Raw genomic sequence first — 15,021 nt, 5'->3', positions numbered from 1 at the left:
GATAAAGTTTGTAGGAATTTAGTAGTGGTTTATATCCCTGTTGCTTCTCTCCTCTCTCACTTTACCGCAAGGGCCACCACAAAATCCTCCTCCGATCGCTTCAAACCCTTTCTCCTCCCTCAGGTAATATTGGCTTTAGTAGTGGTTTTATATCCCTGTTACTTCTCTCTACTCCTATTTCCCTTCCTCATCCCTTGCTCTCTTCTCTCACTAGTTGTCTGCAAACAAGCTGGTTGGGGATTTTGTTTGCCGGCGCATTAATAGTAAAGACACGAACAGGCAACGAACTGTAAAGGTTTGATTCTATCTCTCATCTTTCTTTATCTGTCTCTATGGATGAGGATCTGTTGATTCTGTTGGTATATGTAAAATATGAAGTTATTGATCTTATTACTGTATATGTCTCTGTGGATGTGGCTCTGTTGGTTTATTTATTTTTCATTACATCTCATATTTACAATTCACTAAGATGGGACTCGCTAATCCTGGAACTAGGCCGAGTCACTTGGTTTTAGTAGTCATCTACTCCTTGGCTCGTGGTCTGGATTGATCAACCAGAATAGGTCAGGAGTCTCACTTTGATTTCGAAAGCAGAAAACTAGAATTAGAGAATGGTGTTCAGAAAAATAATAGAATGTGTGGTATAGAAGAGACATTTACTATTCTTGCTGAATTGGACAGCTGAAGGAGGGGAAGCTGCATAAGCTTGTATGACTGCTCATGGAATTTATGAGCTGATCACATTTTCACCTTCAATCATAAAACTCATTGTAAAGGATTTTCTAGAGATCTTTCTACTACATTAGTCCATAGCAAGAAAAAGTGTCAAGGTAAGACCTTTTGTTCTTCATACCTTGCTTTTGTCTCAGAGTGAGGGATTTGGATTTGAAGGAGGATCTAGCTTTCCCCTTTAGGAAGATAGATCTTTATAAGTGCATACTCTAGCATAACTTGTGAGTTGTGGCTTCATCTGCAGCACATTCATTTCTGATGGATTGGTGCCACAGCATGATACCCATAAGCCCCAACTAGTTCTTGAAATATACTTATGGGAGGATCTTTGGCCTGTCAAAAATTGATCCCTACCAAAAATTTTATCCACTAAACACACAAGAAATCTAGATCAGATTCGAATCCCTAGAATGCATGATGCTAAGATAATCCTACCTATCATTCTAAAGTGCTCAGGTTGTATTTTTCGGTTTTCCGGTATGCTTTGAAACTTGTAGGGGAATTGTTGGATTTATTGGCTTTTATAGTAAAGTTTCAAACTATATTTTTTCCTTGGTGTGTCTCCCACCAAAGTTGAACCCAAGACCACCCAAATATAAAGTAAACTCGTGGGAACTTTCTTCAGTCCCACATTGCTTGTGGAAGAGAGGGAGCCTAGCTCATATATTGGAATGGGAATTATAAGGGTAGTGTTCCTAGAAAGGAGGCTATTTATGCCCTCTTGTCTCCCCGGGGGTGTCACGGGTTTGTTTTCATTGATTTACCCCCCACACAGAGTCATTTCCTACAGATACCTAATGGGATATGGGTGTATCTCTTCAGATGGACCTGTTTGGAAGGGTGTCTTCCCTTTATAAAAAGAAGGGTCTGCCAGAATTCACTCACTCAATTCCTACATCCGTTCTCATTCTCTCTCTCTCTTTCTCTCTCTCTCTCTCGCTATAGTAAAAATACATTTTAAATGTGCTTTGTCTATGAGTTTTTCCTCAAACTTTCCATGCTTACTGTTTACTGTCTTTTCATCATAACCTGTGCACTACCCCAAAGTTCTCAAAGGGGTTTGCAGTAGGTGAGTGCATGACTTCTGCTGGTAGCCATTAGTTTATTGTATCTTGGAGGCTAATTTGCAAACACCCGGTTGCACCACAAGGGGTGTCTATGGTCTAAAGAAAGGTGCATGTTGGCACACGTTGTTGAACTTAGATGGCCACTGTGTGGGGGGTGAATCAGTGGTGTCTAAAAGCCAAAGCCAACTCGTTCATTTCCTCAACTCACTCATTGGTGTCACAGGCATTCAAATGCACAACCACAACACAACCACCAAGTCATAATCCCATACCTCACAATGACATGTTCTCACAACCATGTGGCTAAATCTTCCAAAGTTCACAACATTCATTCCACCTTGCAGAGCACTTCACAAATATGCATATCCACACAACCATAAAGGATACAAGTCATACATGGTTTGGTAGTGTGCCTACATCCATTGAGAAAATAGTAGCTTGGGCTACAACCTAAATCCCACCGCAGTACAATAAAAAGGGAATACGTAGTGCACAAGGATTCCTACAACTGATTTGTAAGTAAGAATTTAAGAACTGATGGAACAAAGAATTAAGCTGAATTAATAGAGAGAACTTCCATCATCAGCTGATAAATAATCAGATCAAATCAGATAACCTAACAACAATCGATTCCCAAAATCAGGACAGAGTTCTGGCAAAACTGAGATCAAGTAGAATAAGGAGATTTCTCATAACTGACAAACCACAAGCCTGATTGGCCTAGAATTTGGATCAACCTCCCTCTATATGGGGTAACACATCAAAAATTGGAAGCCATTTGGTGGCTGGATAGGTCAGGGGAGTGGTGGGTTGGGGAACAAGAAACGGAGAAAAGAAAAAACCAGATCAGAAATAGAAAGTAGCACATAAAACTGACCTATGTGTCTTGAGATTGATTGGAGCTTCAACTGATCGAGACCTTGGAATAGATGAAGAATAGAAGCTAGAAGAGACCTCTCGGGATTCTCACCACAGAGAGTTAATTGGATCACACACCAATCCCACAGTCTTGATCATAACAAAAAAAAAAAAAAAAAAAAATCTCGGTAGAGAAAGCAGCAGCAGCAGCTGTAACTGATTTGTTCATAAAAATTGTGGCTCTATGGAGCCTCCTTGCTTTGCATTATAAGTGAAATAAAGAGGGGGCAAATCCTCCAATTGGAAAGTCTCAAAAATAGAAATTTCTAATTAGTTGCCTATTACAAGAAGAATCTAAAATTTAGAAACAACTGAAAAAGGAAACTAATGACAAAGGAAACTACTAGTTGCTTGTTTTCTAAGAATTAGACAACAATTATTACAACTTAAATTGACCCAACCTGGTTCACTAATGAACTGAACCAAACCAAAAAATAAAACAAACTACTAAGGCTACTAATCAAAATTGAGGGCTGTTAAGCCCCCTTTCTCTTTCTGCTGTATGTCTTCAATTCTGCATATCCAGTGTTCCTATTAACTTACACAGTTCCCACTCTGGTTAATGCATGTATCATTTTCCATCTTGCATGTGTGTGTTGTTGAAATATTATGGAATTATTAGTCAACTTGGCCTACATCTGGTTAACCATATTAATATTTATCTCCTTGATAGATCTGAAAGGTCAGTTCTCTTCCCTGTTCTGATCATTGCACTTTGCTTTGTGGACAATTAAACATGGAAAGTGCATAGGATATCATGTGAAGGTCTTCCACAATCATTTAATTGAAAATAATCTGTTTTAATCATCCACAAGTCATATTCAATATTTTAAACTATCCCATGTAATGACCACAAGTAGTTGACATGCCTATTACAAAAGAATAATTGATGTGCCAACAAATTATAAGTGGAAAATCATCTACCAATACCAGTGCTTGGGTTTGAACAAGATTACATACATTTATCAAAACCAACTGGCCCATTGTTTTGCATGGTAGTTTTATTCCTTCTTTGGCTGTTATATATAAGAAGGCCTTCCCCACACTTCACTTCAAGTACATTGGTTCACATTGTTTTACCATTGTTTTGAGCATCTCATTCCCACTGCTTTCTAATTGCTTATCTGCGTTTATTTTTGAATAGGAAATGAGTTGGTCATCGAGTGATAATTTTTTTGTGAACTCAAAGTTAGAGGTCTTCTCGGTCGACCTCTTTTCTGAACCATTAGAATTGACACAGAGCAAAGTTGTTGTCTACGATGGGCCAAAGGGTGATGATTTCAAGAGGTTCTTACGTTCTTGGAACTTCCGAGTAAACCGTCAAGGAAAGGCTATTGTTCGAGTCCAAAAGCGCGACGATGACTTTGAGTTCGTTGAATGTCAATATGATTCCTTCGTTCTAGAAAAGGTGGTACCGTTGGGCCCTTTTGGTTTCCCAAACATACCATTATCCAAGCCACAAGTGGTGAACGAATTACGAAGCCTCCTAGACACTAGTAAGGCTGAATTGGCAAAGAAGAATGATTCGTTTAACGAATTGCAAAGCCTTCTTGACAATACCAAGGCTGAATTGGCAAAGAAGAATGATGCATTTGAACAGTTTCGACTTACCATTGTAGCGATCACAAACTCAATGAAGAAAGTGTTTGTCGACTTTGATCTTGAACCACCAGCAAGTGGAGATCCAGAATCTGTGCTAAGATTTGTCGAGATGTTGCATGATCTGATCCTTGACAAAGAATTTGGTCCCACTTACTTAGTAGCAGCAAACAAGATACTGGCCTCAATTGCAAGCATGTTTGAGAAACGCACTGGTGTAAGTATTGGCATGGAAACAATGAATAGTACTCTGATTACTCCAGCCTGTCTCATTGAGACTCTAAGTACCTTAAGAAGCTTTATGGTGGACTCTCACTTCTTTATTGATGTCAGCGTTCTAGTGAGGGATTTCCGTCTGATGAACGAGGACGACCTCCCAATTATCTTTCGGGATTCTGCAGCAAATGTGGCTGAGCTCTAGCAGAAGAAAAAAGGTACGGAATCAATAGATAACATCGACAATAAGAACATCTTCTATGGGTATTTCAACATTCCAATAGTGGGGATGTTCAAGGGTGTTTTGACAAGAGTTCATGTGAACCTACCGGATGAGATCATGGTGAAACTTCAAGTAGGTAAACATAACCTTAATAGTAATAGATTTTGGTTTGTCTATGCCAACGGGTCATGTGTATTTCAAAAGGAGTTTGATGAATTGACGGACAATAATCTACCAGTTGTCAAATTTTCCCCTTCTCGGGTCTTAGGTGACCGGGCCAACTTCTTTGAGTTTCTCTGTAGGATGAATCGAACCTTTGTTAATGAGAAGGGAATATATCTCAAGTTTGACTTTCTTGCTGCCAAGTTTTCAGGACAGGATTTTCGTGATAGTATGGTTCGCTATTATAATAAGGATGGTGGAATGTATGGTATTTTTAAGTTGGTGCAATATGATGTGAATACACCTACGACAGATATCTTATGGCGAGAAGCTTATATACCTAGGTCAGCCTCGTCAATTGGGAAGAGATATCGGCCCTCCTGGATTGTGAATGAAGCTCTGGGCAAAGATTGTGCCTTCACATTCAATGACTTCTGTTTTATGGGAAAAATAACGAAAGCCTCTGGTACTTTCCGTGAGAACGCTCTGGTCGACGTATTCTTCGAACAAAACCAATATGGGGAGAACTGTTATGTTGATGCTCTAGCAACAACTTTCTTTGTTTTAAAAACAGAGAAAGGAATATCATGGAGTAGCATTGAAGGATCAAAGGCACCGAAATTTATTTAGAAGGGCCTATAGTTTATTTTATGTTTTATTTTGAGGCTAGCTTGAATTGACTGGTTGCTTGCTACTATTATTGTATTGTATTCTCTCTTCCTAGGAGGTATGACCAGTTTGATTGTGGCATTGTGCTTTATTGGGTTTGTATATGTAGCGGTTATTAATTTTTGTTATTGTTTATTGCCTTGTTAAGTAAAAGAGTAAACTACACTCCGTTCATTTGTACTTCACCCTAATGTCATCCCCTTATCACATGTTTAAGAAAATTACATTTGTCCCCTTGGAGTAGGGGTGTCAATCGGTCGGTCTGGCTGGCTCGGTTTTGGTCCGGATTGAGTAGGTTTCGGTGTGGGAAAGTTGAAATCGAAACCGAACCAATAAGGAAATTCCGGTTTCGATTTCGATGCGGTTTGGTTTTGGTTTGTCTTCGATTTCTTAAATCGATTTGTAATCGGGTTGGTTTTGATTTTTGGTCCAGTTTGGATTCGATTTTCCATACAAATGTTTACAAAACTGTGCAAATTTTGATTTTTTTAATGAATTTTGGAGTGTTTTGATTTCTTACCGGTTTGGTTTCGGTTTCAATTCGAGTTTTGAGCCAGTTTCGGTTTGGTTTTGGGTTCATTCGGTTTCTGGTGCGGTTCGGTTTGGTTTTGGGGTTGCAATACTCCAAACCGAACCGACCTAATAAGGCTTCGGTTCGGTTCGATCCGTGTCGTTATCGGTTCGATCCGATCGTTTACCGATTCGGTTTAAGAATTGACACCCCTAGATTTAGGGGATAGTATCAATATCTATTGATATCAATTTAATACGGATTCAGATCAAATCAGATCGGTGACCATGGTTTATTTTGTCCTTTGTTTAAATTTTATTTTTATTATTTTACCCTTAAAACAACACAAGTAACAATCTGGGTCAATCAAAGATCGTATACAATACAGTCAATTAGATACCGTTGCTTGAAACCTTGGCATGTAGGGACTAAGGAGGCAGGTAAAGAATCTAGACTCCCCTTAATGCAATAGTATCGGTGGGCCGCGTGACGTATCTGCGGCTACTTTTAAATAATGGTTTTGTTAGATGACTAGTCACCGTCACATGGGAACGTTTGTTTGACTTCATGGTAGGCCAAACAAACTCGGACCATTAATGGAGTTGAACCCTGGCTGGGCCAGTCCAAGAGATTTTCTTGAATTTTATAGTTGGAAGGTTTTCGAATAACCAAATCCAAACCAATTTACACCCTTACTTGGATTTGGTTATACGGTTCGTTTTTAGTTCCAAATCGAATCTATTTGGTTCAGTTTCGATTCTTACATAGTTTTGTTACGAATCTTTTACTCAATCCACATTCTATAATATATAATATGGGAAAATGAACCCTAAAAGGTAGTGTGAGCTCTTTGTCCAAATAAATGGGAGGATAAAATGACTGTCCTATCTTCCATGAAAAAACGAATCTTGTTATTGTTGATGCTTGGGTATGTATTCCCATTGGCCCTTGTGTTGGTATAGAAATCACACTACCTTCTAAGGAACCCCTCTCCCATATAACATATAATATAAAAACAACAATAACTCGGTCTTTTCCCTACTTACATAGATTAGTGAGAGGAAAATATAGTGTAATATATTATATTATAATATTATAGTATAGTATATTAGTATTTTAAAATATTAGTAAGATATACTCACCATAAGAAAAGCGCTAAAATAATGCACTTGGGGTGAGGTATATAGTCACGGATACCGAAAACCATGGCAAATTTAGCCAAGGTTCTAAAACACCGTGGCCATTGATACAATATAGACTCATTTTTCATAAAACGAAGCCATTAATGTACATAAAGCTGCAGTTTACAGAAAGGGTGACCATAGAGAGTAATCATTCTCTGCCGTACTGCACTAGTGTGGTGAGGATCTGGGTGGTTGGGAGCACCCAGACACACACCCTGAGGTGCTCTCAGCTATCCAAATCCTCACCGCACCAACAGAGAATATTTATACGACCATAGGATTCCATCAATTGCCACAACTGGTAAAAATCACAACGATAAATAAACATATAGCCGCATTTTCGATAATGCGCAACCATTGATACACAAGAACTCCTAGTCTACATACTTGTCAATTTCCGCAATTGCAAAAAATTGCAGCCATATATACATATATGGCCACAGTTGTGAAAAATCGTGGCTATAGATAACTATTTGGCCGCAGTAAAATATTACGACAAAATATAGTTTTTTTATTTATTTTTTTCATTAAAATATACAATCATCCTCCATACTACTATGTCTACTAATATCACAATAATAATAATAATTATTATTATTTAACTGGATTTTTCCATATTAACCTTATAATTTTATAGTCCTATATATGGTCATTGTCATCTAATGAAGAATCTCGAAATAAAATCTTTTTCATCAGTGTCATTGGAGCCGGCCTACCTAAAAAATTAAATTGCTTGATCTAACATTTTCAATTTTTTGTGGTCCCCTACAATTTTATGGTATGGTTATTGTCGACTAATGAGAATTCTCAAAATGGAATTTTTTTACCTAGAATTTCAATTGACCTAATATAAATGTCATCGGATTCTTTTTCAATATTAAGTTGTTTAGATTTATGATTATAAATTTTCTTTGGACCCCTCACAATTTATGATCACATCATTGTTGGCCAATGAGAACCCTCGAAAATGGAATCTTTCCACCTTGAACTCCAATTGAACTGATATAAGTGTCATTGGATCTCCCTTTCAAAATTAAGTGCTTTAGGCCTAAGATTTTCACTTTCTGATGGTCCCTTTACAATTTTATAGTCCTTTCATTGTTAGCCAATGAAGGTTCTCGCAATAGAATCTTTTCACCTAGAACTCTGATTGAACTGATATCAGTGTCATTGGATCCTCTTTTCAAAATTAAGTGTTTTGGCCTAAGATTTTCAATTTCTTATGGTCTACTTACAATATTATTGTCCTATCATTGTTAGTCGATGAAGGCTCTATTGGTGTACGATGTCTTGTATTCCGTTAGAGTTTAATCCAAGGAGTACTGGTGCAGCACCTCGACAGGTAGAACGGCGGTCCCGCTAATGCTAGCGATACTGAGAGGTGTGAGGGCGAGCGCTGTAACCCTATTCTCCATTGATAGTGAAGTAGGATCTCATCTCACAGGGGACGTAGGCAACCTTGCCGAACCTCGTAAAATCCGTGTGCATTGTTTGTTCTATTTTTCCATTATCTTCTGCATCATTTTAGGGTTGCATTTCTACAAGCTCTCGCAATGGAACCTTTTCACTTAAAACTCAGTTGAAATGATATCAATGTCATTAGATCTCCCTTCCAAAAACTGAGGCGGGTTGTCCTAGTCAAGTCAAAAATTTTAAAAACCTGATCAAGAGTAGTGTAGACTAGGTCGAGGTAAAAAATGATAAGATTCTGTCACAACTCATCTAAGTCGAATGAGACTCAGTCTTTTCACTTGAGTCACAACAAAATTAGTGAGTCTGGTCATTTTTTCTTTTTTAAAATATACATTGAATTATTCCACTTGGGTTAGAAAAATGTTAAAAACCCTCGACGGTCCTTTGAGAGAAACATAGACGTATGTTCCAATTCACAGGTTGTGTTGCAACCCTTGCATGAGGAGAATTGCAACAGTTGATCATAGGATATATTTTCCATCTTATATGACATTTGATATCTTCTGATTTCTTTTTTTGAATTCAGTGAATTTTATACAAAATGTGTAGTGGGAACTATATCTATTTACATCACAACTATTGATGATGAACCATTAGTTTATGCTACCAAGAAAGTATGACCATATAATTTACATTTTATGCCATTTTATTTGTGTGTGGTGGAAATTATATTGTCTCACATTTCATAATTTTTGGGAGGTATATTGCTTTTAACGTATTCTTGGAATCTTTATATATTGAGCTTGACTAGACTTGGGAACAGATAAGAGAGATTGATTGATGAACAAGCATCTTCAACAATAGAAAATAAAATTTATGTAATTGTGGTGGTGAATTAATGTTAGGTTTTTATGATATACTTGAGGTAGAACTGTACTTTCAATGGAATAAGCTTGTCAGCCTAAGTACTTCTACTATTGCATACAAGTTAAAAATGAATTAATAAATAATTTATGTTAATAGGTTTTTACTGATTTTTTAGTTTTGTTATTGGTTCGCATTATCATCTTGAGTATTTGGTTATTATGGGCTTAAAATCCAACCAATGCTACTTTGCCAGATATGCCTACTTTTTTCTAATGCGTACCCACCAATCCTTATTTATGTGGGAGTCATTGATGCAACTAATAACATTTCTAGATGGGCTACCTATATAATACATAGAAAATTGTATTTCATTAAGTGTTGATTATATGATGACAGGAAATAACTTTAAGGCATGCATTCAGGAATTCTTATTGGCATGAAGTAGGCAAGAGACGATGGATGGAAAATATGGGAGATTTGTAGTGATTCAGAAGATCTTGGAGAACTAATTTATGATTACAATACTACTTCATGGTCTTAGAGTGTAATTCCCCTTTTTTTGGATGTGTATAAATTTCTGTCTAACATTATTTTTTGTTTTAGACCTAGTAACAAAGTGGTACTAATAACCCGTAGGATAGTACGTAAGTTTTTCTTTTTCTTATAAAAATAAAAGAAAATAAATAAATTAATGGTTTAGTATCGTTTGAGTTAAAAATTATAGGTCCCCATTAGGAACAAACCAATTTTTGAAGCCAAATAAGGAAACATGATGATGCTGGCCTTAAATCACAACCTTCAGGTCTAAAATTTGACTTACGAAATAAAAAGAGTTTAAATTAATTTATTTGTTGTAAATCCATTACAAATCACTAGAGAATGTATGTAGAATGTCAATATTAACTGGTTTTTTAATCAATATAAAATGCATAATCGGTTCAATAGTGTATTGATTTAGTACGCGAGCAAAAGTTTAGTACATGAGGAAAGGGAGCAAACATTATAGGTCTGCTTGGAAAAATCGCGTGATAGGAAGATGTGCCAATCTATTTCCTCAGAATAGCAAAATTTATATCCATCATCGATGTTAATGAAACGTTCAAGTTTAGACAGATAGGGTAGTCCTTTGAGAATCTTCCAAAATGAAAAGATGCTACCTAATCCCCCTACACCAACGCAACCAATGAGAATTTGTGGTGGAGCATGAACATGAATGGTTTTATGGGGGAGTGTTTGGGTGCAAATCATGCGATCATGTAGCGTTCTTCCCCTCCCCCCCACCCCAAATAAAAGAAAAAAAAAATTATAGATATTTCAATACTAGAACATGGGCTTTCAATTTTTTAGCTTTATTTTATATTCCAACAAATCATATCTTGTAACTCCTGCTTGAAGAGCAGGTGAGGTCAGTGGATCAACTCTTATTACATAGGGGTGTGAACTTATATTTAATGTGTTCTCCCCATCTCCTATCATTCCCTCCTACATCTCTAGTGGGCGGTCATTAGGAATTAGCAAAAAATTATATATATATATATATATATATTTATTTATTTATTTTTCCAGTAAGAACTCGTATCTTAAATAATTAGCCACTAAGATCATTGTGAGATTAGGTTAAGCAAGAGTGTCAGACATGAGTTCATCTTCCTCATTTGGCTAGCTCTCAATGGCTAATGTATCCTACAAGACTTTTGATACAGTGGAAATATTCTTTTTCGTTCTTCTTTTCATTGTAATCTAGTGGAATGTCTTATATACTGAATTCCCAGATTATTTTTCTGATGGGGAGGAAAAGAAAATTTTAAATCATCCCAATACATTATATTAAATAGGAAGGCCTTCTTAGATGGCCTAATTACTATCTACCATGTGACAGGTTGGATGGGTCTGAAATGTGGTGAACATGTAGATTTTAAGATCCCTGAGTCAGGCAAATGCCGAATAAAGTTTCAAAAATACAGTCAAGTATTCCTTCCCTAAAAGCCATTTTAATAATAAAGGATAAAGTTTTCTTTCATTGCTCGGGAACAAAGAGAAGGTCTTGCTGTGATCCCCCCTTTCCCCATATCTCTTCTCTTCATGGTACGCTGTTGATGGGCATTCATTCACCGTGGCCTTAGGAAAACTCGGTCCTTTAGTAAAAGTTCGTTTTTTTTTTTTTTTTTTTTTTTTTTTTTTTTTAGACAAAGTTTCCTTGCACCCACAATGATCCATTCATTAGGGTACATCTAGGCTCAGAGGCTAGGGAAACGCATGCAGATTCCCGTCCCTTGGATCCATGTAAATTCACCACGCAGTTCAGGAAAACTGTTAAAAGAAAGGAACAAAATGCATCAATTCAAAATGAATGTACACAACTGTAAGGGTTCTTGGGATGTACACTGTATATCCAAAATGGGAGAGGATTTTCTATGCTGTCAGTGTGGGAAGCAATCCACATGTCATACCAATACCAATAGTTGTTTTGAAAAAGATATCATTCACACATGGAACCCCCATATTAAGAGTAGGAGAGAGAAATTCAAAAATAAATAAATAAACCTGTATCAGAGGGAAATTAAACCCTGACATAGTGAGATAATTTTTCCATCCAAAGGAGAAAAATAAAGATCCCAAAACAAAACAGCATAAACTAACAGATCTCTATACTGAAATTTACACATCTCAAGGCCCAACACTAAAAACTCCTATGGGCAATCACCAATTGTACATGTTCTACTCACCAACTCGCTTGTTGAACTGACACTGTCCTTCAGGCCATCGAAGATCTCACAGTCACTTTCACACAATGTACCTTTATGAGCGAAAACCTTTCCAAGGACATGGCAAGGAAGTAAAACCAAACACAATGTATAAAGTCTGCAAAGCCTCAGCCAATTTATAAATTGATTGTTCACTTCAGTCAGAGCTTCAAATCTAATCTCTACATACAAGGAAGTAAAACCATACTGAGGCAACAAAAAGGGCATAAAGTGGGCAGATGCATTGACTCTAACATCATCCTTCTCACGCATGGAGCATCTACTTGCAATAAAGAATACCTTTCTATTGTACATTTGCAAGAAATTACAATGAGAGTAGATAGAATACCTAAGGAAACAAAATGATCCTACCAGTAGCAAGTCTTGATGATATCATGTAAAAAAGCAGGGATATGGTCAGTGTGGCGATTACATCTTCACTAGAATCAGCATTCCATGAAAATGTGATAATTGAAATAAATAGTTGATGATGCTCAATGGAGTTGAATCTCGATGATGCGTGGGATTAATTGTCACAGTGCTTGTTTCAGAAGTCGTTGAGAACATAAAATGAAAGATCATTTTATCAAAGAGGAAAGGAAACAAAAGAAGAGAAAGAAATAACATTACCCAAAAGATAGTAAAATACTTGTAACTTGAATATATTAAGGAGTGCTTCCATCACCGATATTTGGATGAGCAACACAAAATATTACAGCAGGAAGATGAAGGTTTGTACCAAGCATCCACACGTGATTGTAAGGATCTCAAATACGAAAGGAAAAAGGCCTCTTACACTGTTCTTTCCCTCTTATAGACATAATCTCTGGAAAAATACCAGTAGACAATCACTCCTACTGCACTGAGCCCAGCAAGAAGCCAATAGAAGTAGTCAAGATGTGCCCGATTGAGATTGTTTGAAAACCAGCTATATCCGCCACTCCCACTAGTCACCTTCTCAATAACAGCGATAAGAAAGCTGCTAAGGAAGCTCCCTACGCCAAAGATGCTAAGATAGAGTGAGAGACCTATACTTTGCAGCCCATTTGGCACCTGATCATAGAAAAATTCTTGCAGTCCGACCATGGTAAAGACATCAGCAACTCCAAACAGGACAAATTGAGGAACTAGCCACCACACACTCATTGGAACCGTTGCTTCTGGATTATCTACAAGCCCAGAGTCCATGGCAATCTTAAGCCTTTCCTTCTCAACTAGTGCTGCTACCACCATGGAGATCATGGAAAGAATCATTCCTGTTCCAATTCTTTGGAGCATTGTTATTCCAGATGGTTTCCTGGTAAAAGCTCTGGAAATTGGAATGATAACACGGTCAAATATAGGAACAAAAAGAATAATGGATAGGCTGATGAAGCTTTGCAGTGATGCAGCCGGTATCTGGAAGCCCGAACCTATTGATCTGTCCATTGTTGCACCCTGCTTTATGAAAAATGTCGATGACTGTGCAAAGACAATGGCATATACTAAACATGTAGCCCATATAGGAAACAATCTCAATACAGCCTTTGCTTCTTCCACTTCACTGATGCTACAGGCCTTCAGGTCTTTCTTCAGACCATCGGGACTCTCTGAGGCAGTAATCAGTGCTTTGTCAAGAAACCTGTATCATTCGAAAGGATAAAAACAACACAGTGAGTTTCACAATATAAACTTTAGATTCATCAAAAAAATAGGACTTAATATATAGACATGAAGAGCATGAATTGAATGTCTTATTCCAAAGATGAACTTGTGGCTTCAGTGTCCAGAGGTGATGGAAAGAGAAAATAATTCCAAACATTGTTTGTTCCCACAAGGCAACATAGTGAGTAGCTTTGGGTTGCTTAGTGTTTACTGTTTTGTTTAATAGTGATCATTCTATCTCTTACCTGTATTGGTGAGCACCATGAGAAATACGAGTTTCTCCTGCTTCCTCTTCAACAATGGAGGCTGAAGGGGTGGTTCGCCAATTCTTTGCAGCTACCAAAAACACAAGGGAGATTCTCATTATTGGGCTACCCTTGTCATCCTTGAAACTATAGCGGTAAGTCCTGGTCCCAAGAAGGAAGACAACAAGAGCTAACACCATGGAAACACATGGAATTCCGAAGCCGAGACCCCAGTTCATGTTATCTTGTATGTAGTTCAAGACTGTGAGTGAAACCATACTACCAGCATTAAAGGCACAATACCACCAGTTGAAGAAAGAACTTCGGGATTTGCATTCCTTTGGATCTCTTGCATCAAACTGATCAGCTCCAAAAGCTTGTACGCATGGCTTGTGCCCTCCTTGTGCAAATGCCACCAGATACAGAGAGAAGAAGAAAATGATGATTTGTAGTTCAGGAGGGCAAGAACTGTTGCCATTATTTTCTTGACAGTTGGTTGGATTGAGAGAAGGAAGCGTCGCCGACAGAGTCAACAAGCCTAGCCCCTACCACTCCAACTCAAAGATAATTACTATTTAATTGAGGCGAAATCATCATGAGAAGAATTACAAGACCCAAAAAAAAAAAAAAAAACTAAGTTTCATAACATAATTTGAGTTTGGGTCCCCTACATTTCTATCATTAGCCTAAGATACCTAATGAGTTCTTATAAGAGGATGCAATGCGAGCTGGCCTCCTTGGAAAACTGTGTTCCCACTAGGTAAATATTATCTTATATTCTTATCGTCTATAAAATAATTTCAAGGGAGCAATTACACCCCCCCCCC

The 15,021-nt window shown here is 37.4% G+C and overlaps 2 protein-coding genes across 2 annotated transcripts in view; one reads left to right on the top strand and one right to left on the bottom strand.

The window, feature by feature from the left end:
• LOC122082474 lies at nucleotides 1–5,760 on the top strand. Its single transcript, XM_042650074.1, has 3 exons — nucleotides 1–123; nucleotides 215–295; nucleotides 3,862–5,760. The coding sequence occupies exon 3, from the start codon at nucleotides 3,865–3,867 to the stop codon at nucleotides 4,735–4,737; it is 873 nt and encodes a 290-aa protein (XP_042506008.1). The 5' UTR covers nucleotides 1–123; nucleotides 215–295; nucleotides 3,862–3,864; the 3' UTR covers nucleotides 4,738–5,760.
• A 7,183-nt stretch (nucleotides 5,761–12,943) lies between these two features.
• LOC122082468 (protein NRT1/ PTR FAMILY 5.10-like) overlaps nucleotides 12,944–15,021 on the bottom strand; it is a 5,758-nt gene continuing 3,680 nt past the window's right edge. Inside the window, exons 3-4 of the mRNA XM_042650062.1 lie at nucleotides 14,195–14,739; nucleotides 12,944–13,926 (exon numbers count right to left, since the gene is read on the bottom strand). Of these exons, the coding sequence (XP_042505996.1) occupies nucleotides 13,098–13,926; nucleotides 14,195–14,739 (1,374 nt within the window). The 3' untranslated portion in view covers nucleotides 12,944–13,097. The remainder of the gene's footprint in view (nucleotides 13,927–14,194; nucleotides 14,740–15,021) is intronic.

The sequence above is a fragment of the Macadamia integrifolia genome, chromosome 1 (assembly GCF_013358625.1).
Source record: "Macadamia integrifolia cultivar HAES 741 chromosome 1, SCU_Mint_v3, whole genome shotgun sequence".
Classification (NCBI taxonomy): domain Eukaryota; kingdom Viridiplantae; phylum Streptophyta; class Magnoliopsida; order Proteales; family Proteaceae; genus Macadamia; species Macadamia integrifolia.
Note: the sequence above shows the minus strand (reverse complement) of the source record. Positions and strands in the feature narration are given on the sequence as shown.

Coding starts and splice junctions, on each gene's coding strand:
- LOC122082474 (XM_042650074.1), top strand. CDS start 3,865: ATGAGTTGGTCATCGAGTGATAATTTTTTTGTGAACTCAAAGTTAGAG.